The sequence below is a fragment of the Galeopterus variegatus genome, unplaced genomic scaffold (assembly GCF_000696425.1).
Source record: "Galeopterus variegatus unplaced genomic scaffold, G_variegatus-3.0.2 Scaffold2185, whole genome shotgun sequence".
Taxonomy (NCBI): domain Eukaryota; kingdom Metazoa; phylum Chordata; class Mammalia; order Dermoptera; family Cynocephalidae; genus Galeopterus; species Galeopterus variegatus.
This window is the reverse complement of record NW_007728296.1, coordinates 210,411-238,072: the sequence shown is the minus strand read 5'-3', so window position 1 is coordinate 238,072 and position 27,662 is coordinate 210,411. Positions and strand designations below refer to the sequence as shown.

The 27,662-nt window shown below is 37.0% G+C and overlaps 1 protein-coding gene across 1 annotated transcript in view; it reads right to left on the bottom strand.

The window, feature by feature from the left end:
* The window catches only part of LOC103597076 (fibrocystin-like), a gene marked incomplete at its 3' end in the record, with an annotated part of 308,904 nt that overhangs the window by 76,809 nt on the left and 204,433 nt on the right, over nucleotides 1-27,662 (bottom strand). The window contains exons 23-25 of the mRNA XM_008580875.1: nucleotides 24,301-25,179; nucleotides 23,386-23,554; nucleotides 22,326-22,483 (exon numbers count right to left, since the gene is read on the bottom strand). Coding sequence (XP_008579097.1) covers nucleotides 22,326-22,483; nucleotides 23,386-23,554; nucleotides 24,301-25,179 — 1,206 coding nt within the window. The remainder of the gene's footprint in view (nucleotides 1-22,325; nucleotides 22,484-23,385; nucleotides 23,555-24,300; nucleotides 25,180-27,662) is intronic.

Sequence of the window (27,662 nt, the reverse complement as noted above, 5' to 3'; positions counted from 1 at the left end):
AGAGTCTGTTTTTATGCCAGTAGCAAGCTGTTTTGGTTACTATAGCTTTGTAGTATAGTTTGAAGTCAGGTAGTCTTATGTCTCAAGCTTTCTCTTCTTGCTCAGGATTGCTTTGGCTATTCAGGGTCTTTTGTTGTTCCATATGAACATTAGAATTGTTTTTTTCTATTTCTGTGAAGAATGTCATTGGTATTTTGATGGGGATTGCATTGAATCTATAGATTGCTTTGGGTAGTATGGACATTTTCACAATGTCAGTTCTTCCAATTCAAGAGCAAGGAATGTCTTTCCATCTTTTTGTGTCCTCTCTAATTTCTTTCAACAGTGGTTTGTAGTTCTCATTGTAGTTCTCTCCTTGGTTAAATTGATTCCTAGATATTTCATTTGTGTGTGTGTGACTATTGTAAATGGGTTAGCTTTCTTGATTTCTTTCTCTGCTAGTTTGTTGTTGAAATATAAAAACTCTACTGATGTTTTATCCTGGAAGTTTACTAAAATCATTTATGAACTCTAAGAATTTTTTTGTAGAGACTTTAGGCTGTTCTGTGTATAGGATCATGTCATCTGCAAACAGGGACAATTTGACTTCATCTTTTCCTGTCTGGATGTCCTTTATTTCTTTGTCTTGCCTGATTGCTCTGGCTAGTACTTCTAACACTATGTTAAATAGGAGCAGTAAGAGTGGGCATGCTTGTCTCAATCCTGTTCTCAAGGGAAAAGCTTTCATCTTTTCTCCATTCAGGATGAAACTAACAGAGGGTTTGTCATATATGGCTTTTATTGTATTGAGATACTTTCCTTCTACACCTAATTTGTTGAGAGTTTTTATCATGAAGAGATGTTAAATTTTGCCAAATGCTTTTTCTTCATCTACTGAAACAATTGTATAGTTTTCATCCTTGATTTTGTTGATATGGTGTATCACATTTAAAGATTTGCATATGTTGATCCATCCTTTCATCCTCGGGATGAATCTCATTTGATGATGGTGTATTATTTTTTTTTTTGACGTGTTGGAGTATTCTGTTTGCTAATATTCTAATGTTTTGTGGAGGATTTTTGCATCTATGTTTATGAAGGATATCGGCCTATAGTTTTCTTTTTCTGTTGTATCTTTGTCTGGTTTTGGTATCAGGGTGATACTGGCCTCAAACCAAAACAGCATGGTATTGGTATAAAAACAGACACTCAGATTGATGGAACAGAATAGAGAGCCCAGAAATCAATCCGTAAACCTACAGTCAATTGATCTTTGACAAAGGCACTAAGATCATTCATTGGGGAAAAGACATCCATATATAGAAGGATGAAACCAGACTTGTATCTCTCACCATTTACCAAAATCAACTCAAGATCATTATTAAAGACTTAAATATAAGACCTGAAACTATAAAACTCTTAAAAGAAAATGCAGGGAAAACACTTTAGGAAGTGGGATTGGGCAAAGACATTATGAATACGACCCCCAAAGCACAGGCAACAAAAGGGAAAATAAACAAATGGTATTATATAAAACTACAAAGCTTCTGCACAGCAATAGAAACAATTATCAGAGCAAAAAGACAACCTACAAAATGGGAGAAAATATTTGCAAACTATGCATCTGACAAAAGACAACCTACAAAATAAACAAATGGTATTATATAAAACTACAAAGCTTCTGCACAGCAATAGAAACAATTATCAGAGCAAAAAGACAACCTACAAAATGGGAGAAAATATTTGCAAACTATGCATCTGACAAAGGATTAATATCCAGAATATACAAGGAACTCAAACAACTTAACAATAAAAAACCAAATAATCCAACTAAAAAATGAGCAAATGAGCTGAATAGGCATTTCTGAAAGGAAGATAAACAAATGGCCAACAGACACATGAAAGATGCACGGCAACACTAAAAATCAGGGAAATGCAAATCAAAACCACATTGAGATATCATCTTACCCCAGTTAGACTGGCTATTATCAAAAAGACAGAGAACAACAAATGCTGGTGAAAATGCAGAGAAAGGGAGACACTCCTATGCTATTGGTGAGACTGTAAATTGGTGCAGCCATTATGGAATACACTACAGAGATTCCTTAAACAACTTCAGATAGAACTGCCATATGATCCAGCAATTCCACTGCTGGGTATATACCCAAAGGAATGGAAATCATGTTGAAGAGATACCTGCACCCTCATGTTTATCATAGCTCTATTTACTACAGCGAATAGTTGGAACCAACCTAGATGTCCATCGTCAGATGACTGGATAAGGAAAATGTGGTATATATGCAGAATGGAATATTACTCTGCCATAAAAAAGAATGAAATATTAAATGAAATATTACCAGTTGCAGCAAGGTGTATTCCTGTTGTAGGATGGATCCCTCCCAGGCTGATGACTGTGATTAGCCAACTCACATGATTGGTTTCCCAGGGTGGTTATTCAGCACACCAGTGTGGGAGGAGGTGCACCCACCCATCTGGAATAAGCATCTGAATCTTTTCCAAGCAGGACTAAACAATTGCTCCTTGTTTTTAAAGACTTTTCTGTGTCTGCTGCTATTTTCATGTCCAAAGCAAAGGGAGAGCCATATGGATGTTCAGTAGTTGAAATCTCATCCCTGTTTTAGAAGAGATGAGACTCAGTGTGTGCTTCAAAAGAATTTCTCATCATGTACCCCACCATGTCCATATTTTATCTGAAGAAATGGAGCGAAAGAGGAAGAAAAGAGGAAATATAAAGAAGAAGAAGAAAAAAACCCACAGAAGTATGGAGCAAGGAAGTCTGGGAAAGAAAGAGACCATCGGGTGCTTGTGTGTGATTCTCTTTGTGTGTGACTCTCTTTCATATGGAATTAATGGTGGTTTAATGGAGTATGAAAGGATGTTTTAGTGGAAACAATGAGGAACAATTGTCTAGCACACGTTTCATTTCACAGGTCATTATTGCATTAAGAAGTAAATCGACCAAGTCCGGTAAATAACAGTCTGTGTATTGCCGAGAGCTTCAAACCAACAATTTTAGCTATCACAAACTAATATCTCTGTCATTTTTAACCCTTGCAGGGTTGTGCTAGGGGGCTAAACAATTACAGTCTTCACCCAGTTCTAGCAGGTGAGCATAATTCATTACCCCTCTAGTTCCTTCTTTTGCAAAACCCAGGAGGCCATATTTTAGCATTGTTGTTTTGTTGATGAGCCAGCCTTAGCCAAATGTAGCTCTGGTGGCCTTGAAAAACAACCCCCATTTTAGTAAGTGCTGCAGGCATCTTTAAATGGACTGCTTCCTCTGCAAAATTAATTGCTGCAAAATGCAGTGCTCCCTCATCTAAGCTTTTGCAAGCTCATACTCAGCTATTTGGGTGGGCCATAGATGTGTCTGAGAGATCTAGGGAAAATGAGCTGCTTTCCTTTATTATAGAAATTCACATTTGTATCAGCAAGCATCATCAGGTACTGGACATCCAGGAGTTTTTAGTGCCTAAATTTTGGTACCATTAACCCAGGGGCAATTGCGGATGAGGAAAATGTTGTCTATATTTTAAAGCAATAGCATATTAAATAATTATATTGAAGATAGGTTATAGTAAGCAAATTTATTTCTAATATATATAGTAAGATGCATATTTAAAATGCATGTTAAAATAAAACATTTTCTTGCTTCAACTTATGACAAAAATGAGACACAATCTTAAATTCTGTCTCATTCTTGTCTTAAGATTCATAATGTTATGTAATCACATCAAAGACAAACAGGTTTTGCTGGTAATTTTTTCCATCACAACCTAATGTTCACCCTGTAGAGTTAATACGGAATCCAACACATTTTCATAGTACTTGTGAAACAAGATAAACGAGGTCTCACTTCTTGACTGAAAGAAAAAAAATCTTGTAGAGAGAGTATCAGTATTCAAATTTCTTATTTCTTCCTATTTTACCTTGTACATCTAGCACTAAAGCCTTACAAAGATCTATGGTATGCAGAATAATAGCCCTTCCAAGATGTTTATGCCCTAATCCTGAATATGAGAATATGGCAAAGGGGCTTTGCAGATCTAAAGTTATAGATCTTAAAGTGGGGAGATTATCCTGGATTATGAGCCCTTAAAAGCAGAGAATCTTCTTTGGCTAGAATCAGAGAGATGTATCGAAAGAGAAGGCAGAAGAGATTTAAAGCATGAGAGAGACACAATTCACTCTTGCTGGCTTTGAAGATGAAGGGGCCACAAGTCAGGGAACGTGGGCCGAATCTAGAAGCTGAGTATGAACCCTGGCCTACAGTGAGCAAGGAAATGGCAAATTCAGTCCTACAACTACATACAACTGAATCTGACCAAGAACGTGGGTGAGACCGAAAGTGTACTCATCCCCAGAGATTGCACAAAGAAAGGCCGTCCTGCTGACACCTGAATTTTGGCTATGGGAAACTGGAAGCGGAGAAACCAGCCAAGTCCACCAGTCTTCTGACCATACAGTACTGTGAGATAATACATGGATGTTGTTTCAAGCCACTACATTTTCAATAATTTGTTATAGTGGCAAGAGAAAACCACTACAAGAACCAATTAATATGTCATGCTCAATTGTTCAAGTCACCAGCCCAACCAGAGCCATGATAAAGGATGGCAATGAAATAGAAGTCGCTTCTAGTTACTTTAGACCTTATCTCATGCCAGGAATAGGGCTAATTTTTTATATGCATATGTCCACAAAGCTATAAAGCTCTAAGATCTACTCCTTAGCCCTTAACATGTTTGAACAGAGAAACAGAATATGGCCTAGATGTGTGGATATGCTGGTTTCCACATGGGCAATGCTCAAGAAAAGTTGTATCCCACCAAAAGGAAAGAGACTATTATCCATAGCCACATAAAAAAAAAATTGACTTCAACTCCCTTTCTCCGTGGCAATTACTTTCAGGAACGTATATTCAATTTTTTATTAATATTTCTCCTGTGAGGGAGCTAAGCAAATTGGAATTGGGATCTATGGGGAGTCCTTAATTCCGTAGTAGAAAGGTTGGCTTCTAGGTCTAGGAAATTTTTTTTCCTTTAGTGTTTCTTTCCTTGACATGCTTTACATAATAAGCAACTCATTTTTCAGGATTCTCATCTGTCATGTAAATGAGTTTTACTATCATTATTCTTATTAAAATAATACACACACATGATTTTTTAAAAGTGACAGCTTCCCAGTCTTTCCCTCTGAGCAGTGATACTGAAGATCATAGGATCTTTTGTTTTTCATTGTGTAGGTTTAACTATTTCATTTATTAATTCAACAAAAATCTTTAGCATAATTTCTTAAAATTAGAGCTGCTGAGTCAGAAATACAGGCCTTCAGATGATTGTCAGAAGCCAAACGTCTATAACAAGTGACGTTCAAGAACAAGGTGTGAGAACAACTATTTCCCAACACTGTCCCCAACACTGAGAATTATCACACTTTTTAATCATTGCCAATCTGATTGATAAAACAATGATATTAATAATAATTATAGTAGCAGTGGTCATTGTGTCTTAGTAGTAGTAGTGGACAGTTTTATTAAGCCTATCTCTTTTAATCCTTACAACAGTCATATGAGTACGTAATATCAATAGTTCCACTTCCTAAATGTGGAAACTGAGGCTTAAAAAAGATAAGCAACTGGCTTGGAGTCACAAATCTAGTGAGTGAACACAATCCAGACAACCAGACTTGGTGAAAGAGCTCTTGAACTGTGCTTTGATTATGAGAGAAATTAGGCTTTTTGTATGTTTATTGGCAATTGCATATTTTTTCAATTGGTCTGTTCCTTTTTTTAAAAAACTATTTTTTAGGTTTTTTAAAAAAATTTTGTTTTTAATATTCTTTACAGTTTTAATTCTTACATAGTCAAATTTTTCTAATATTTCCTTATGTTTCCTGGATTTTGATTCACGCAAAAAAAATAATTCCTCAAAACTCTGAGTATATAACCTCATCAACATTTTTTGGTAATTCTGCAGATTTTTTCATCTTTAATCCATATGGAATTTATTTTTGTAAAGAGAAATATGTGAACTACTAAATAGTTTTTTCTTCCTAAGTGATTAGTCAAATGTCCCAATATCATTAATTGAATAATTTCTATTTTCCCATGATTTAAAATGCCAACTCTATTATACACTAAATTCCAAAATGCACTTGGAACTATTTCTGACTTTTAAAAAAGTTTTGTTCCATCAACATATCTATTTCTAGCATATTTTAATGACTGCCTTCAAATTGTCACAAACTAGCATCAGTTTCTACATCTAGTGAGTATAAATACATAAATTAAAAACTGCAAACTATATCAAAAATTATTTCAGATCAACAATACTCAGATGAGAACTTATTTAGTACCTATTCATGAACTTGGCAAGGCACAAGTGTTTTTTTATTGTTGGGATGGCTTAAGTATTCCTTTCCATTAAAAAGCATGCACACGCATACACACACACACACACAATAATGAAACAGACAAATAGACAAACATTCATGCATCCATCTCTATTTTAGGCATAAAATAAGCTAAAGTATTAACTTCCATCTTTTAAATCTTTTAATACTATGTTAAGCAAAATGTGAAAGCAGCAATGTGGGATTCCTTCATTATTAAAATTTGAAGACTAGGAACACGGTTTAGTATTCCATGAAATCCTAGATATAATACAGAAAAAATGGGGGAGAGGAGGAAGGAAAGAAACAAAAATGAAAAAGAGAAAGGAGAGAGCCAGTATATTATGACAAAAAGTCAGGTAATTTCATTTAGTTACAGGGATTCAAAAACAGCTCCTCTTATGGAACACTGAGGTTATTGCTTCTCATATAGCGAAGTACAGAAATCTGAGTAAACTTCTCATAAAGGATTATTAACTTGGGTGGTGAAATTCTGTCTCAGAAAACCTTGATGCTTTGTTTGGAAGACTGATATTTAAATAGTAGCTCCTACTAATGTCACATAATCCAAATCTAGGTAAGCTTCCTTCTCTTATTGACTGAATTAGATGCCCAGAATCAATTAGGTGCTCTGTAGAATAATTTCTAATTCTTGGTTAGTTTTTAATCCTAGAAGCCCAAGCTGGATTACTTATAAAAATGGAATTTAACAGGGATGAATATAGTCTAGCACATACATAGGTAAAAAAAAATCAATTTTCTTTAATATGTGTCCCCCAGAACAAGGGAAAAGGGACACACATGTGGAACTTGCAGCTACATGTAGCTATTTAGTCCCTGAAATGTGACCAGTAAAACTGAAGAAATATTAAATTGTATACAATTTTAACAAATTAAAATTTAAAATGTGAAACTGATAATTTAGCTACTGAAAAATGTTTAGGTATATTTAAACAACTTTTATATGCGAATCTTTCACTTACAAAGTTTTTGAAATCTAAATACACATCAAATATTTCTGATGAAAATGTATGTTATAAATTGGCATATGCTGTAACCCTAAAACAACAAATTTCATACACATATGAAAAGAATGCAAAATATCTCAAATTTTATATTGATTATATCTTAAAATTATAATATTTTGAAGATATTGAGATAATAAAATATATTATTAAATTTAATTGCATTTAAAAAAATTTTTTTTAATCTGCCACTAGAAAATTTAAATTACACTGGTGGCTTGCATTATATTTCTATTGGATAATGCTGTTCTGGATGGATAATGTTCCATTCTTGTTTCTACATTTTCAAAAAATCATTGACAAATTAAAGAACAATCAAATAAAGAATCAAATAATAAAAATCATTAACAAATTAAAGAACAATCAAATAATCAAAAATAAGCCAGTGAAAATTTTAAAAGTTTTGGTATAGACTTATAAGATGAAAAGACTTACAGAGATAGTGATGGTTGCACAACATTATGGATGTATTTAATACCACTGAACTGTACACTTAAAAATGGTAAAGATAAGACATACTATGTTATGTATATTCTACCACAATTTTTAAAAAGCCAGTCTAAAAATTGAAGAACTAAAAAATCTGTCATATTGTTAACCAACAGAAGGAATTTAGAATTTCTGTTTGAAAGAGACTTATTAAATCACTGTTTTCCTATCTTTGAATATGTAAAAGGCTATAAACGTGAAGAGAATTAGATTTACACTCTGTCACAACAGAAAGTAAACTAGGTCACTGGATAAAAGTCATAGAAGGAAGATACTAACAATTATTAGGCAGCCCGGTAAGGGAGTGAGCTCCCACTTCATGAGAAAATTAAAGATGGAGGTCATCTATGCATTGAATAGGGAGTGGAACTGATGGACCTTCAAGGAACCATCCAAATCAAAGATGCTATTATCTTATAATTCTTTCCATCTGGCTTGTATTCCTGAAGTCTAATGAATTAATATGAAGCAATATTTCCCAAAATGTGATCTGAACTACAATCCTTCCAAGAGACACTGAAGTGTAGTATAAACAAGAATTCTCTAGTCACAATGTTTGAGAAATATTGGATAGCACAAAATTAAACATTATTTTAAAATTTAATTGCAGAACTTACCAGAATCTTTACTATTTTAATGCACATACTGAATTTCCAAAATGGGATTAGTTAGAATTTTTCAAAATTTATTTGGCCATGGACCACATTTTTCACAATCTCCTGAGATTAGCAAATAGAGGAACATTCTTTAAAAATTCTAAAACAAAGTATGCATTTATTAAATCTGTAAAATTAACTTGGTGGAATAGTTGACCAGCAAACTAAATTTGAATTTTTGACTTTGTCACTCATTTATTTATTTATTCCCTCATTCAGCAAACATTTATTAAGCATATATTATGTTCCAAGAATTGTACTAAAAATTCAAAGATGTTTGCCTTCAAAGTACTCACAGTCTGGTGAGAAGGTGGACTTGTAAAATGATGGCCGCAGAACTTGAGAAATGCTGCAATCGGCTTGAGATAAAGGAGGGGCACGAAGAGGCAGAGACCCACACTGCCTGTGAAAGCCAGGGAGCTCTGCACAGGGAATGTGCTGCGCTGCACCATGGAGGACACGGCCCGAGTCCGCAGCTTATATATGCACTTTTTTTTTTCCCCTGAAGTCTGGGTAGTGAAATATTTTATTAAATGATTACCAACCATCACTACAGTTAGGTACGCAGCTACTTGAAATGGGTGGAGCTGCAGTGATAACACAAGATGATCACTTTTTCTGAAATTCAGGATGAGACTCTGAAGGCTCCCCAGATTATTCAAAAATATTATGCTTCTATCACAGAGTTTTCTTTATTAATACATCCAAATTTCATTACTCCAAAGAAACATTATTGGAAATAAGTAATGAGCTACTACCCAAAATATAAATCATTAATGCAATTGTATACTGATACCAACCACTTATTTAAACTCTCTTTGCTTAAAATAGATTTAATAATTTCTTTCTTTTAAACACAACTCTTCTACTTGCCTCTTCCATGTATGCCTTTTATTTATTTATTTTTGATGCTCAAATCAGGATAATTAGTGTGTTTATCATTATACAGCATAATTGATTTTCATGGCCCTTTGCCAATTCTTCCCTTTCCTCCTTCCCTCTCCCCCATTCCCACCCCAGCAACCTCAGTTCTGTTCTCTTCTCTTAAAAAGTCCAATGTATTATTGTGATTGTTGTATTTATTTATTTATTTATTAGCTCCCACATATAAGTGAGGACATGCAGTATTTCTCCTTCTATGCCTGGCTTATTTCACTTAACATAATTTTCTCTAAGTTCATCCATGATGCAGCAAATGGAAGTATTTCATTCTTTTTTATGGCAGAGTAGTATTCCATTGCATAAATATATCACATTTCCTTATCCATTCATCCAGTGATGGGCATTTACGTTGATTGCAGCTCATGGCTATCTTTCTATTCTTCTGATATAAGAAGTTATTGTGATAAACTTCCCTCTGTACTGTTTTTGCAGTATCCCACAGGTTTTGGTATGATGTACCATTATTTTCATTAGTTTGAAGAAATTTTTTGATTTCCCATTTAATTTCTTCTTGGACCCATAAGTCATTCAGGAGAATGTTGCTTAAAACCCATGTATTTGTACAGTTTCTAGAGTTTTGTTTGTTATTGATTTCTAGTTTTAATCCATTGTGGCCTGAAAACAAATACATGAAATAATTTCAATCTTTTAAAATTTGTTGTGACTTGATTTGTGACCTAATATGTGGTCCATCCTGGAGAATGTTCCATGTGCTGATGAGAAGAATATATATTCTGAGGTGGTTGGATGAAATTTTCTGTAGATGTCTGCCAAGTCCAATCAGTCTAAAGTGTTGTTTAGATCTTGTGTTTCTCTGTTGATTTGTCGCATAGATGATCTGAACAATGTTGAGAGAGGGGTGTTCAGTTCCCCAACTATTATGGTACTTGGGTCTCTTTCTTTCTTTAGGTCTAATAGTGTTTGCTATATGCGTCTGGCTGCTCCTATGTTGGGTGCATATATATTTATGACTGATGTGTCTTCTTGCTGGATAGATCCCTTTATCATTATATAGTGGCCTTCCTTGTCTTTTTTTATGGTCTTTGGTTTAAAGAATAGCTACTCCTTCTCATTTTTAGTTTCTACTGGCATGGTATATCTTTTTCCATCCTTTCACTCTTAGTCTGTGTGTGTCTTTACAGGTGGGGTCAATCTCTTGAAGACAGCCTATCGTTGGGTCTATCTTTTTAATCCAATCAGTCAGTCTGTGTCTTTTGAGTGGAGAATTTAATCCTTTTATAGTAAGGGTTATTACTGAAAAGTGTTGATTTATTCCTGGCACTTTTATCGATTTTTGTTTGCATGTTTTAAATATATTTTGTTGCTTTCTTTCTGTTTTATTGTCATCTTCCATGTTTGTTAGTTTCTTGAGATGGTTAGTTAAAGTTCCTTTCTCTTTATCATTTTCATTTTTATTCTGCTGGTGGGTTTTGGTCTTTCTTGTGTATTCATGGCAGTGATTATTGTTTTTGAGATACAAGGTGCAGTACTCCCTTGAGGATTTCTTGTAGGGCTGGTCCTGTGTTGATGAACTCCCACAGTTTTTGTTTGTTTATGAAATATACTATTTCTCCTTCATTTCCAAATGATAGCCTTGCTGGGTATAGTATTCTTAGCTGGCAATTTTTGTCTTCTTTTAGTATTTTGAATATATCACCACATTCTATTCTGGCCTTTAGAGTTTCTGATGAAAAGTCTGGTGTTAGTCTGATAGTGGCTCCCTTACAGATGATGTAAGTCTTCTCTTGCTCCTTTTAAGGTTCTCTCTTTGTATTTAAGATTTGTCAATTTGACTATAATGTGTCTTGGAGAGGATCTTATTGAGCTGAATCTGTTTGAGCCTCCTGGGTCTGAAGGTTCATACCTCTCCCTATACCTGAGAATTTTTCTGCTGTTATTTCATTGAGTATGTTTTCAATGCCTTTTCCTTTTTCCTCCCTTCTGGAACACCCATAGTTCAGATATTTGTGTGCTTCAGGTTGTCTGCTATCTCTCTTATATTTACTTCATTTTTAAAAATTCTTTTTTTCTTTCTTTCTTTCTTTCTTTTTTTTTTTTTTTTTTTTTTTTTTTTTTTTTTTTTTTTTTTTTTTTTTTTTTTTTGGTCCATTTGGGTTACTTCAGAAAGGCTGTCTTCAAGATCAGAAATTCTCTCTTGTTGTTCTAGCCTGTTGTTCAAGCTCTCTGTTGTGTTTTTTATTTCATTGAACGAATCCTTTAGCTCCACAAGCCCTGACACATTATTTTTTAGGACATTAATTTCTTTTAGGACATTAATTTTTGTACATTTCCTCCTTCTGGTCCTGGATACTTTTTCTCCTTTTGTTGTGTCATCTAACTGAGTATTACTGTATCTTACTGAGTTTCCTTAGGATTGTTGCTCAAAATTCCTTTTCAGTCATTTCAGTGACTTCCTGTTCTATAGGATCTGGTATCTGAGAATTATTATATTCCTTTGGTAGTGTCAATTTTCTCGCTTTTTCATATTTCTAGTATCTCTACATCAGTGTTCAGTCATCTTGTAGAGCAGTTGCTTTTTCTAGTACTCTGGAGTGGGGTTTGAGGAAAGGTAGTTCCTCTTGTAGATGTGTTTTATAATGATGGTTGAATGTGGTGTTTTAGTATCAGCTCCAGGTAGACATAGTAGTGTAGTCTCGGTGTAGGTACTTTGGGCAAATTCAGTGTTGGAGTTGTATGAGAGTGCTTCTGTGGCCTAGTCCCTGGGGCACTTTGCTCAATGACGGGTAAGATCCAGACAAACCTGGACAACCTAAGACAGAGGTCCCACCCCGGCATACAAAAACAAAAGGGGGAGATGTTGGGCATAACTTTGCGCGCATGCGCCCTGATGCGCACGGGCGCCATTTCATGCGCTCCGCGGCCACCATTTCACTAGTGCTCAACGGCACGTAGCTGCCTGCCTCGCCCTTCCGGGTCCCAGTGATTCAGCAACTTTAGTTCCGTATTCGCGTAGAGCCTCCCCACCACCTCACCCTATCCTTTTAAGCCCTTCTTATTGGCTCTTTGCTTGATCTCTCATATCAAAACCCGCCCTGCCCTTTTTCCCTATATAAGCTGTGCCGCCCTGCAAATAAACGGAGTTCCGGCTTTGACCACTCTCCTGGCTCGGTGGTGTTCTTTCTCGGCCCCCGGGGAGGAAGGTCCTGGGGGGGAAGGGCCGTGCCAGCGACACTCATCATCCCGCTCAGCCCCACAAGGGACCCCCGGCTGGACCGGGGTCTCTTCCCACTCGGTTTTTCTCGGCCTCTGGCTCAGGGAGGCCCGACACTTAGTATTTACTTGCTGAGGTTGGTGACAGTATGTTGTTTCCTCAGAATGTGGGCAAGCTCTCGAATTTTGGTGGGTAGCTCCTTGGAGTCTTGCTACTCTTAGGTTATGGTAGGTGTTCTTGGGTAGGCCTGTTGGCACCTTGGCTAGCTGACCCTGATGGGTGCACTGGGGTATACTAGTGCTCCTCGATTTGAATGGGTGACCCTGAGTGGGTTTTCTCTTTTTTCTTTCCTATTTCCCTGGGCTCCACTGGTGACTCTTCTCTGCCTATGCTGATGAGTGGTCAGCAGGTCACCTATGAGGTAGCAGTGGCTGCTGGTGTGGCAGCAAGCCACAGTTCTGGCAGCAGTTTCTGTGGCAGTGGCTGTAGTGGCCCACTCATTCAATACTGGTGTCTGCAGCAGTGACAGGGAATGTTGCTGATGGCATGGCTGCCTGTCACATTGGCACCCTTGGCAGAGGCTCCATATATGGCTTTTAAGACTTTATCCATAGGTCTAGGCTCATCACAAATTCCGTTTCTTTCCTAGAGCCTTTGTCTACACCCCCAACTATATGTGATCTCCCCAGTGTACTTTGTGCTGATTTTATACCAACTACATTCCTCTCTCTCCCTCCTCCACCCATGCATGAGAGCAGAAATTGCTCTTATCTACCTGTATGTTCCTCCTTGAATGCCCCAGCAGTACATAGTGCCTTGCTCTCACTGCGTACTCAGTAAACATTGTCTAATTGGTGGGGGGATCCTATATCAATTCATTGAGGAAAGAGGGGAAGTAACAGAAAATTGCCACAGTAAACTTCTGATCACATGACCAAAGTATTACTGTATGCCACCCTATTGTCATCACACAGCTCCCAGTGGTTAACACTGGCAAAATGCTTTTTCTTAGATGTGGAAAAATGGCAATATTAAAATATATATATATGTATGTATCACATACATATACTACATAAAAGAGGAACTGAATGAGGTTTTTTGTGGTTGTTATAACATTGCCTTTCAAAAATGTTAAAGTAATTGACAATTACTTTTTAAAATCTAAAAATCTGTGTGCTACCAAGTAGAGTGGAACTATGTGAATTATTCAGTTAAACATATCTCTGCACAGAGTCTTAGCCGATGATTCAGACCACACAATGATAATTATCTAGAAGCGGTTATGAGCCCAGGCTTTGGAGTCAGACAAATATACACTTAAATCTTGGTTCCACACATTCTAGTAGTGGGACCATGAAAAATAAGTTAATTTTTCTAAACCCCTATTTTCCCAAATGCTGAAAGGGGATAACAATCGCTACATGCAAAGGTTGTTATAAGGATAAATGAGAATGTTTATTATCTACTTAGCATTATGCCTGGCACACGGAGTGTACTAGATAAATGGTAACTATTATTATTGCTAGTTTGTGTGAATAATTGCTGGAATAATTGAACAGTCTCAGTTTGCTTTGTTCAGTGTAGACAGAGCTTTGTGTGTGAAAAAGGCTGCTAATCTAAGCCAGCTACGTTGAAGAATGTAAAGAAAGCAGGAAGAAAACTTGGATAGCGGGTACTGGGTATGGTGTAGCATAGTCTTAAAAACACGGTTCAGCCCTAAATCTTCTTTTAATTAGCTATATGACTTGAATAACTTACCTAACATCTCTACGCCAGTTTCTATATCTATAAAATGGAGGCCATAAGAATACCTACCTCATAGGGTAGATCTTGTGGATGACCTTAAATAAGATATTTCATCAACAGGCCTGATAACAGAGCCAGGAACATGGTAGATACTCAAGTGTTAGTTGCTATTATTATTAGGAGATTTGAAGACTAAGACAATTACAGTAAAAAAAAAAAAAATGTCTAGATTGAGGAAGGAAAAAGAAATTGTTCCCATGGATTCCATTCCTTTTCACATCATCCTTTAAATAACACATGAGAATCATTCCAACCACAGCATGGACTGTTTCAAAATGCAATGAAATATTGTTATGCCATTCACTACCTGGAGACCAGGCAAGTCATGGGGGAGTGAGAAATAAGATAGAGGAAAGGTGCTCTTTGGGTCTTAACAAAGCACCTCTGGAAGCCTTATCCTCCTAAGCTTGGAATAAAAATCACTTGCAGCCACATATCCCAAAGAGTCTAATATTTTCTGAGACACCACTGTGCCTTTATATTTTAATACCCTGACATCTGGAATCCTAAAAGTCTAATGTTTAACCATAAATATCTGCTGAGATTAAAGAGCTATATACCAAGTTTCAATCTTTGGGGCCTATAATTGCTTGGGAAAAGAGAATGGTATTTCCCCTGCTAGCTAGAAGAAAAAGACCTCTGCAAGCACAGATATTGGCAGACAAATTTTCTAACAACCATTTCCTCTCTCCATTTTGTCCTCTCATTTTCTCCCTCCCTCTCCCTTCTCCATTTTATAATACTATCTTGCTGTCATTCTCGGGACAAATGGGAAGAAAGGGAAGCCTAGAAAGCTTAAAGAAAAGACACATTACAAGATCTAGCCACAAAGACTTGCACAAATGCTAGCCACTCCCATCTAGTAAGCACTTGAGCTACGTCTCCACGCTACCTGAGCTTTCCCATTCCTCAGCTGGAAAGCACTTCATCACTCTATGGGCTGACAGTCAAATGCCAGCTTTATTTTCTTTTTTAACAACCTAATCTTTTATTTTTGATTTGAGGTGAGTCACTTTTAAGATCTCCAAAATGGTTTATTACTTTCTCTCTGGAGAAGTGTCTAAGAAGTAACATAATTTGAAAAACGTTTCCTACCCTCTCATGGTAAAGAGCGGGAGAGTCTCACCTGCCCTGAAGGTGGCTTTGTCCAGAAGGCCTGGTCAGACCACAATACTTTGCTGGGAATAATGTCAAGGAAACTGTGGGAAAAGCTTATCATGAGTTTAGCTTTTTAATATAATGATTCAATGTGGAATTAAAAAATAAACTTAGTATCAAACACATTTTTATCTAGAGATAAATCATGAAAGTGACATTTTGAGGTTATTCAACTCATTCCAATACTAGGAAAAATGATCTATATGATGAAAAAAAGTTTAACATATTCTTTTTATTCAAAGGCTTAATTTAGATTATAAATACTCCTATATCTTTTAAATTAATGTTCTTCTTCCTTTTGGAGATATAACCAGTGTGTATATAAGCAAGTATGCTTATGTCTGTTGGTATTTGGCACAGAGGGCTGATTTTTGACTATTCATGAGAAACTGAAACTGCCCACTTTTTAAATTGGAAATACTGTCTTCTTAACATCTTGTTTATTTACTTCAGAGGAGGCATACAACTCTATAGCAGTGATTCTCAAACATAACACAGCAGAATCACTTGTAGAGGGTGTGTGTGTGTGTGTGTGTGTGTGTGTGTGTGTGTGTGTGTGTGTGTGTGTGTGTGTGTGTGTGTGTGTGTGTGTGTGTGTGTGTGTGTGTGTGTGTGTGTGTGTGTGTGTGTGTGTGTGTGTGTGTGTGTGTGTGTGTGTGTGTGTGTGTGTGTGTGTGTGTGTGTGTGTGTGTGTGTTTTAAACACAAAGGCCTGGACTTCATGCACACCTGTTAACTCAAAATCACCCACATGCAAATACGTGTTACCCATCCTAGATGATTCTGATAATTAACCAAATTTGGAAGCCACTATTTGGAAATATTAGCAGGAGAATGAGAATGTTTTGCTGTGTTTCTTTTAAAATTTTCAGTCTATTGAAGACTGATACTTTTAAGAATGCAATATAAATTATGAGACAAATTAAATGTTTAAGATATAAGCCCCAAATTTTATTTATTAGATTTAACAGACATAAAATTACTCTGTCCATTTGCTAAATGATAAATTTCTGTAGTTATCTCTTTGTAGACTGGTAACCATGAGTTTGCAGATCAGCACAGGCAAGGGTGCCACTCTTGGAGGAGCACCTCAATAATACCCTCTTACCTTCAGCCTGGACAGCCCCTACCTGCACCGCCTACTCCTAGTCTTGCCCTTACCCATTATCTTGTCACCCCATAGCAGCTGGTATGACCTTTCAGAGAGCGAATAAAATCCTGTCATCATCTTTCCCAAACCAACTCAGTACATAGAAATAGAGAATAAAAATGGTGGGTACTGGGGCAGAGGGCAGTGGGTGGGGCGGGGGGGAAGGTATGAGAAGATGTAGGTCAGAGGACTCAAAATTGTAGATATGTAGGTTGAATAAGTCCACAGATCTAACGTACAACATGAGGACTATAGTTAATAGTGTTGTTATTGTACTGTATTCAGGATTTTTTCTAAAAGAGTAGATTTTAGGTGCTCTTGGCACAATAAAAGGGGGATAACTGTGTGATATAATGGATACACTTAATCTGACTACAGTAACCACCGTACTATGTATAAGATTATCAAAATATCATGTCATATACCTCAAATTTAGACAATAAAAATAAATAAATATATATATTTGAATAAAATCCAAACCTCTTACCCTGGCCTATAAAGGAGCTGGCTCCTGTCTACCTTCAACCTCTTCTCACTAACTACAATCCAGTCATACCAGTCTCCTTTCCACCCACCCCTCAGATGTGCTGAGGCTGTTCTTGTCTCACAGCCCCTGCTCTGGCTGGTCCCTCTGCTGGAAGGCTCCCCTCTCCTCATTCAGGTCTCATCCGAAATGTAACTCTATTTCAAGTAGCAACTCCCCTACACACAACATACACACACACACACACACACACACACATCCCTCAAATTACTTCTCTGGCCCAAGACATTATTTTATCTTCTCCATCCCTCTCATCTCTACAGAGATATATTTTTATTCGTTTATGTGTCTCTCTCTACTAGAGCATAAGCTTGATGAAAGCAAGGATGTTGTCCTGTTTACGACTATAGCTTCCATTCTTAGATAGATGCTGGTAGATAGTAGGTGGGCAAAACACTCTTGCTGAATGAATGAAAATGCCAACTTCAGCACTCAGCATGCAAAAGGTGCTCAAGCAATGCTAGCTTCCATTTTGCCTCCCTTCTACTTTCTTCGTCTTGGTTGAGAAATTCAAAATAAAGCTCTGATTTCTTTCAGTCCCCTCCCAACGACACTGGTACTCCACATGTATGAACCAGTCTGTGAGGTGATGCCATCCATTTTTAGTCTGAGACAGACAGGAAATGAGTAAGAAGCCAGAATGGAAAGCTCTGATATCTGTCTAGTCTGACCCAAATGAGATATTTATTTCAAGACTTTGTTTTTCTAAATGATTTTGGATTTTCAGACCATCAGATGCCTCCATAATCACAAGAAACCCTTTCCAGAATAAAAGGCACATGGTTCTCCAAGGATCACCTGCTTGGGATTAGCTGTCTTGCACTCTATTGCCATGCATTTTTCAAAGTTGGCTGCATATGCAAACTTACAGATAAGTATAAAACAAATTAACAGCTCACTTTTCCCCTGGCTATACACCCTGCATTGCACAGATAGCAAAACCCACTGGCACAGAGTTCCTCATGGCTGATCCACATGGATGGTTTTTGCTCCTGAAGCTGGAGTATATGACAATACACTAGGACCTGTGGATATCTGTCTGAGTGGGTAGTTTTTGTGGGAACTTACATGTGTAAATAAAATCTGTTATTTTCCAAATTAAAAATAAACCTCAAAGGCAATGGATTCTGGATGGCTTCGAGAGATTTGTTAATAAAATAGAGAAAGGACATAAGGGTGCGTCAAACTCAATGACATTTGGAATAAATATGAAATTTGGTTCCAGTGATCTCTTAGCTACATTTTCATGTCAGCTACATGGTTTTCTCTGGTTTACTGAAGAATACCATTAAATTCTTCTCTTGAAGAAGGAAAATACAAAATAAGAATTAGTTCTCTTAAGATTAAATTTGTGTTTTTCTCATTCACCAGACTGTGGACAGGAACTGGAAAATAGCTAAGAGAAAATGATTTAAAAAATAAAAAGGGGCTTGCATTAGGGAAGGAGACTCAGACTTTGGAATTCAAAGGAAAACACTACAATCCTGTTAGCACCTGGAAGATACCATTTAGTAAGTGCTGCCTCTTTCATTGCGAGAGGACACAGATTGTATTTTTAGTGCAGTAAACAGCAGATTCCACTGTGGGAATCCTTGCAGTCGGTACATATAGCGACCTCATTTAAAATGTTATAATGCTTTAAAACATCAGGAGTTAAGGCAGTCAGTCATATACACCTCCATATAGACACTCAGCCACTAACAAAGAGGTACATGCTTGTCCACACACCGACAGCAAATGATGTGTAATATTGTGTTACTCACCAGAGTTTTACCATTGAATCATGTTTCATAGCCAAGGCAGAGGACTGAGAAAAATCACATATACCAGCAATTGCAACCAGCAGTAACAGCATATTTGTGCCTAAACAGTATATTACACCACACGGTATGCAACCACCTAAATGTTCGTCAAAAGAACATTCTTATGATTTAAACAGGGAACATTTGATTGACATTTTGGAGTTCCTATTGGCAGCAGATGCTTTCAATACCACATCCATGTATTTTCAGCACTTAACCTTTACACAGCAAAGGATGCTACTGTAGAAACCTATGACTTCCTTCTGAGAAAGATTTTTCCTGGCTAAGGAAAAAGCACAGCTTAGCCTGTGTTCAGGGAAAGCCAAAAGGCTGAAGATTTAACGTACCCAGAAGCATCTCTCAGCCAATGATGAGCGGGGATTGGAAGTGTAAGTACATTAGCCTCCTTGTGGCTTGGTTGAGATAATTTGGTGTCGTGTCCTCATGGTCTCCTGGGGTTCCTCACTAGACTTGAGCTTCATCTTCCACAGTGGTAACCAGCTTGACAACACATCCTTTATTGGCTCTGTTTCTTTTCCAATTTCACTTTCCCACTTTCCTACTGGTGTTTTCTGAGATTACTCCCTGCAAAAACTATTTGAATCCTAAGCCTTGTATCAGGGTCTGCTTCTGTGGCAACCCAAATCAAATACTATCTTCAGTCCTTATTGTTTTCTATTAGGGTAAAAATGTAATTTTCATTAAATACTCTGGGACACAAACCCCTTGTCATTGATTCCACAGGAATGCAATCCTCACCAAAAACCAAAAGTCCAGAAAAGCCCTGTGATTACCCACATATTTATTTTAAAGCATGAGGGTGTTTTTCCCATAGCCTAAAGACCTGTAAGACTGGAATAATTCTTAAAACCAATAGAATAACTAACTATAGAAAATTATTTGAGTAGATCTAGGGTAAATGGAAGAGTAACTGCCTATCTTTTTTATTTTTTCCTTTATTACTCCCCACATATTGTCCCAATAATATGTGTGTCCCTGAATTTCATTCTTCTGTGCAAAAATGCATTGGCTGATTATATACAACAAACATAATCAACATATAAAAATAAATATTTACTCAGAATTTCCATGCACTCAGCACTAACTTTAAAACCTATATTGTAGTCCCTACAGCTTCACACTCCATGGCAAAGATAAGCCTTCAATATATCGAAAAATGTAAAATAAATATAAAAAAGAGTAATTGTTCAAGCATGAAATTTTATGGTAACTAAGAGAAATATACATAGAAACAGCTCTAAATGCCAACTGCTATCCTGTAGCAGTAGTTCATATGGAAGAAAGGTGAAAATAAATAAAAGATAACTAGAACTGTCTGCATTTCAGGCTTCCATACTACAGGCAAGTACATACACCAATGACCTAAAGGTCTCAATTTCTTCTGCATGCTCTTGAATGGTTTAGAAAAAACAGCACTAATTTTCTCTCTGGTTACCCATAATTCATCTATTTCATTAGTCAGTCAACCAATATGTTGTGTATCCTCCCCAATATACAGTAGCAAGCAGAACAAAATTCCTGCCCTCATCAAGTTTGCATTCTAAGGGGGCAATCAGTAAACCAACAAGTAAGAGATCACATTTATAATACAATATCAGGTAATGAGACTCTGACAAAAAATAAACCAGGCATAGTAAGGCTAGAGAATAATGGCCACGTGATTCCTTCAGATAGGGTGGTCAAGGATGATTTCTCTGAGGAGTCATTGTTCGAATAGAGGAAACCAGCTCTTAAAGAAGTGAGAATAAGATATTCCAGGTAGAGGATATAGCCAGTGCAAAGGCCCTGAGGTAGGAATAAGCTTATCATGTTAAAGCAAATATAAGAAGACCAAGATGAACAAGTAAAAGGGGTGTCACAGGAAATGAAATGAGAGTGCAGGCAAGAACTAGGCACTACAAGACTTGCAGACTTGTAGTTTGGATTTCATTCTTAGTGGATAGAAAGACATTAGAAAGTTAAGAAGATCACTGTGGCTATTGTGTGAAGAACAGACTACAGAGCACAATAGTGGAAGAAAGAAGACCAGTGAGGAGGCTATTCCCTCATCAGCTGAGAGATGATGATAGCCAGACTACAGTGATATTGTAGAGAAAATGAGAAGTATTGAGAGTTTGGGTTAGAGTAAAGGAAAAGAAAGGATCATGCCTAGTTTCTTTTCTCAAATAATCTCATAAATTGTGCTACCAATTACTGAGGTACAGATGACGAGGCAAGAAGTAGGTTGTGGATGGGGGCAGAGATCAAGAATCACTTTGGGCCACGCTGGGTCTGAGATGCCTGTTACCCTTGCCAGTAGTGTCAGTTGGATATACTAGACCAAAATGCAGGGTAAAGTCTGGGCTGGTGATATAAATCGAAAGTCTTTAGCATTAGGTTATATTTCAATCTTGGACCTTGGGAGCAAAATTAGGGAAAGAGGAAAAAAATCTGAGGACATAGTCTTGGGATAGTCATACATTGAGAACTTTAAAAGGAGAAGGGAGACCAGAAAAGAAAACTGAGTAGAGAGAAATCAGAAAAAATTCTTTACATCTGCCTCCAGTAGGCTCCAGCTGAACTCAAATGGGAATTCAGTCTCTTTATTAGTGAAAGTAGAAAAACAATGATCTCCCCAGGGGTCCACCTATAAAATGGATACGCAATGAGGCTTAGTACTATAAGCAAGAAGAAGAAGAAGAAGGAGTTTTAAGCAAAGCCCCCTGGGGACAATTGGAAGGTGGAGAAACAGGAGATAAGCCACATGGCATCTACCCTACAGATGTGAGAGCCTTTGAGCACTAATGGAAAAGAAAGGTAGACTCAGCAGCCAGAGAAGCTGGTTCCATGGCAGACACTGTGAAACCTGAGCATGAGTGCTGCCTCAGGACCAGGTGACAAAGCTAGGAAAAGGATTGTTCTCCTACCTGTGCACAGAGCTGGGTGTTGGGAATCTACACCTTTGGCATAAAAACAATCTCATAGAGGTCACAGCAGCAATGTTGTGATACCTGTTAATGTCTCAGCATTCCTGTGATATAGGTGAGCTGGCAACGAATTAGCACAGACTCCAACTCTAGAACACAGTTCCTCTGCAGTATATTTTGTTCCCACTAAACAACACAGCCAAACTAGCCCTTCACATGCACGCTGCCTCTACCACAGGCATTGCATTCAGATACAACTGACCTGTGTTGAAGAATGATCTGGTCCATTCTGCCTCAGTTTTAGGAAATACAGAAACTGGTGGAGGCAGACCCAGGGTTCTCCCATCCAGATCCTTGAAAAGATATTTTCTTGGACTTTCACAACCTGATTCAGGACAGACCACTCTTCCTAAATCTTTTCTGAAAATATAGACAGAAAGCAACTCTCATTTCATGATAAGCAACAAGAAGAAAACATATACGTATTGGTAGTGCTGATCTTGTGTAAAGTAAACTCAACAGGATTTTATTGAAAATGTAGTACATGGATATAAAATAAAACTCTGTATAAAATATTCTCAGTTATATGGTCAAGAAGAAAGACATTATTATTAACCAAATGTTCTGGATATCTGAATATATAATATTCACATAGATTATTGATTTTCTAAAAGGCAAGATACAGCAAAATTTTCCTAACTCTGATATCTATTGAACATAATAAAATAATTTCTTTACAAAACTTCAAGGCATGGCAGTATTTTAGGAGCACCTTTATGAATATAAATTATGTTTGTGATATATACAAACAAAGTAAGAATAGAGATTCTCATTCAACAATATCTATTCAAAACCTACTATTGACAAGTTGGGGAATACAATGATGATAAAGATGGACATGGTTTCTACATTTTCAGAATTTAGAGACAAGTGGAATATATAAACAAGTAACAGATATTTACAACATTGAATTATAGGGAATTTATTTTATTTCCTCTAGACTAATACTTTGAGGTACCATGAGAGTAATAATTTTAAATATTTATTGCATGCCAATCATGTATTGGGTACTGATAGTACAAAGAATCAGATGCTAATATCAGACCTCTTTAGTGAGAGATATTTCAAAAATCATTTATCAAAAGGCATAAATATAGCAGGGGTAAAAAAATGGGGCCATTAACTCAATGTATTATACCATTCTGAAATAACTTATTTTCATTTCTTTGATGATTTTACTCATTGTTTAAACATGTTTAGGGCTTTGAAGAATTGCCAAATACTCCACAAATATGACTTACTGTAAATACTAAAAGTGGTACCTGGGTTGTAACGGAGGAAAGTAGAACTTGTTTCTATCTTTCATGTTTAGCATCCTGGTCCTCTCTGCTGTAATTGGGTGCACTATTCCAGTGTTGTCTGCATTTGGCAGAATGCAGACATCCAGGTCATTGCTATAACAACTCTTCACAAAACTAGAAAAGGTGACATCTGAAATTTTTTTTTAAAAATCATAACATCATACCATATAAGCCACCAACAACAAATATAAATTACACAACTAAGTATTCTTATCACAATGTATGCCCAGGAGTTAGTTTAACTATCTAAAATAGGTTCAGAAGTTTACATAAATCCTGACATAAAATATCTGTAATTCTTCAACACATGGACATTGTGTGCAAAAAAGAAGAGTATTCCAACACATTAAAGTCTTAAAAGCAATACTTTGCATCAAAGGCTTAATCAAAATCCATTCATTTTACAGAAATATAAACCAACTACCAGATAGACTAAGTGAATGAGGAGTGAGTACACTACAACACAGATGAGAGATCTGATAGAAAATGAACTGCACAGTTGTGGTATAACTTTGATTTTAACCCTAGCTGCCCAAACAACTACTAAGCAACCTCAGATGAGACACAATTTTTGCATCTGTCTCTTCATTTGTATAACAGGAAAGATAACACCTACCTAAGAGAGTTGTCATACAATCAAGTTAAATAATTGCTGTGAAAGCTCTTCAACATGTAAAATGTAGTGACTTTTGCAAGTAATCACTCACTGTCATTATAAACCATTAATGTGGTTATCAATACCCAGCAGGCTGTCAGTTGGATAGTAAGCACTGGACCACACTGAACTTCTTTGTTGATATAATCTCAGAATACTATTAAAAATCCTATGCATAGATGTATAAAACTACATTGCCTGGATAATCCCAAACATCCTACCTTGAAGTTTCATGATTCCTGAAGTTGAATGGCCATTTCTTACTTTGTGCCATGGCTCCCGAGGCCACCGATTTGTCTCTGAAGTGAATACAGGCCACAGAATACCAACTCGACCCCCTCTTGGATTGGAAGGAGCTCGATCTGTTGATGTCAAGTTGGCTGAGCGAGGCTTCACTCTGTCCTGAATGCAGTCAAAAGAAGAGCTTGTAGCTACAATGACTGAATTTCTAAGCACAATCTGCACATTTTCAATGGAGCACTGTGGAGCAGAAGACACATACACTACGGACAAAAGACCAATAGCATTGTCTACCAGAGTAATGTTCTTTATCTCCACGCTGTTCTTTACATGTATCATGGCACCATAGTCAAAATTCTTGAAAGCCAGGAAGCCAGAGATACTGGTACAGTTGTCAAGTCCACTTTCCTTATAGAGATGAAGGCCATGAAGACTTGAGTGGGCCACATTGTCAGACCAAATCACTTCAGAAGAGGAGCACCTGTGGCCCTGGATGTGAAAGCCGAGTCTCTCTGATCCTGCCACAACATTGCCATGGAGGCTGATGTCCTTTGCCTGGTTCACTTTGATTCCTGCCACCCAAACAGTGGACCACACTGACTGTGTCATCAGAACCATGAGGTTCTTAGTGAGAGAATAAGCCTGACCCTCCAAATCAATGCCATGGCCAGCTGTGCTAAATACTACATTGTCATTTAAAATTATTCCATGACTGGCAACTGCATGAATGCCCCCACCGCAGCTTTGGTGCAGAGTAGAAGATACTATCCAGGATTCTGCTGACACATTGGTGAATTCAATGGACGAATACACTGGTGACCCAAAGTTCTGAATTTCCACATTTAAAAGTTGAAGAATACCTACAAACAAAATGCATGTCATCAGGTACTTTCTTTTTCCTCCCAAAAGGCTGAAGGATGGTCCATTCTAGGGCATCAGGATATGCAGATTTTTAATTAAAATGTAATAGTTTATACTCAGCACCAGCATATTTTACACCATTGATTCTCACTAATAAAATATGAATCATCATAAATATCACATCTGTCCTTGAGAAGATTTCACATGCAGTCTGAAGAGTCTGGTGATAGGATGGGGAAAGAGGAGAGGAGAGATAGAAAAATGAGATGGGCTTTGGAGATGGGCACAGCTTGTCTAAAGACTCTGTGCACTCATCTGAGGGCTGGGTCAAGGAACTGGGTAAGAATGAAAGCAATATGGGTTCCTGGCCACTCACCTCGAAGTCAAGACTCTCTCTGTGTCTCAGGGATCCCATGCGAAAAGGCCATTGCCATCACCCACAAAGATATTGCATGAACAAATATAATGGTCAACTATATAAAACATTCCAAGAATTTCTTTAAAAGAGTATGATATAAGTGTAAAATTTACTTCTGCTCAACTGACATCAAGAAACCTCATATTTAATACATGCTTCTTGTATCAGTCCATTTTGTGTTGCTATAACAGAAATACCTGAGACTGGATAATTTATAAAGAAGAGAGGTTTATTTGGCTTATGATTCTGGGACAGCTGCATCTGGCACGGGCCTCAGGCTGCTTCTACTCATGGCGGAAAGTGGCAGGTAGCCAGTGGGTACAAGCAGATCACATGGCAAGAGGAAGCAAGAGAGAGAGAGAGAGGGGGGAGGTGCTGGGGGGGGGTGCCAGGGTCTTTTAAACAACCAGTTCTTACAGTAACTAATAGAATGAGAACTCACTCAGTCCCCCCTCCCCCCTGGGAGAGCATTAATCCATTCACGAGGGATCCGCCCCATGACTCAAACAGCTTCCAACACTGTCACATCGGGGATCAGATTTCCGCATGGGTTTTGGGGGGACAACACATCCAAACTCTATCACTTCTTACAATATGATAGAAGCAATAACATACTTTTAAAACCATTTTAAAGACCCTGTAAACTTTTTCTCTATTTTTATCCTAGCTACATTATATTCTCTGTTTCATTTTCATAATAAGATTTTCTACATCTTTTATGTCAGGAAAAGATAGTGAATTATTTAGTCTCATTGGGGATTTTATTTGCACTGTTTTAAGTAGATATTTTTAAAACACAGTGTGAAATACAGCCAGTAGGTTGATTTAAAAATATAATGAGTATTAATAAGTCAGTGTATATATCCTTGGTAAAATAGATAATATGATTATAGGTGAATTAATATAAATTACTAATGAGGTGAATTAATAACTACAACACCTAATTCTCAAATAATGTTCATTATGTGCCAGCCACTATTCTAATTAATTCATATACATATACATATATATACATATATACATACATATATATATACATATATATATCTATAAACTTTTAATTTTCACAAAAATCCTGTGAGGTAGGTACAATTATTTTCCTCATTTCACAGATAAGGAAACTGAAACAGAGAAGAGCTGACTAACAAGCTAGGACTTGCACCCAGGCATATGGATGAGAAAGTGTACTATTAACTCCATGCAGGCATGTGGGGAGAGTGGAAGACTTAGTAATGTAAAAGTAGCAACTTTGCATTGGGAGTCAGGTAATTGGGCCATAACCACTTGCCAATAATTAGATGTGTGTCCTTTGCTAGGGAGGTCACAACTTTGGCCCTCACTCCTTCTGTTTTATTTTGATGTTTTTTTAAGGTATTGACAAAAAAAAAAAACTGTAAAGTTATTTCTCTCACTAAAAATGCAGGGAACTATATATTTGAAGTTTCAATTTCACTGTGTTTCAGTAATAGTATTTAAATTTCAAAGGTAGTCCAGACTAAACCCTCTTTTCTCCACTCCCTTTTCACAGATCAGAAACTAGAACTCTTGCAAATTGGCCACCTTAAATAAGCAAGCCCTTGTGAAAAGGACAAAGTGAAAAATCATGTACATTTCCTTGTGGCCAGACAACAGGATTCCAACATATCTGTTTCTCAATTGACACTGATCAAGGAGGCGCTGGTAGATGGAGTAGAAATATTCACAGAAGTATAAAACCTCCAAAAGCTATTTGTCTGGTGATATCCCTCGCCAATAGCACATAATGAAAGGGCTGTTGAATCTGTTCCATACAACACTGGCACAAAGAACACCGAACACAAGCATGAGTCTTTATATAAGTAGCTTATTTTCTAGAATGGAAGGTGGTTCTAGAATCTCAGACAAGGCAACATATCAGTATTATTTTAATTAGTGAGTTTTTATGTCTTGTACTTGCACGGTTATTATTCACAGTTTTAAACTGTACAAAATCTTTTTTACTTGTGTGCACATTAACCAATGGCTGAAAATTAATTAATAGTAAATAATTAAAAGGGAGAATTAAGCAATGATTTTATTCTCAAC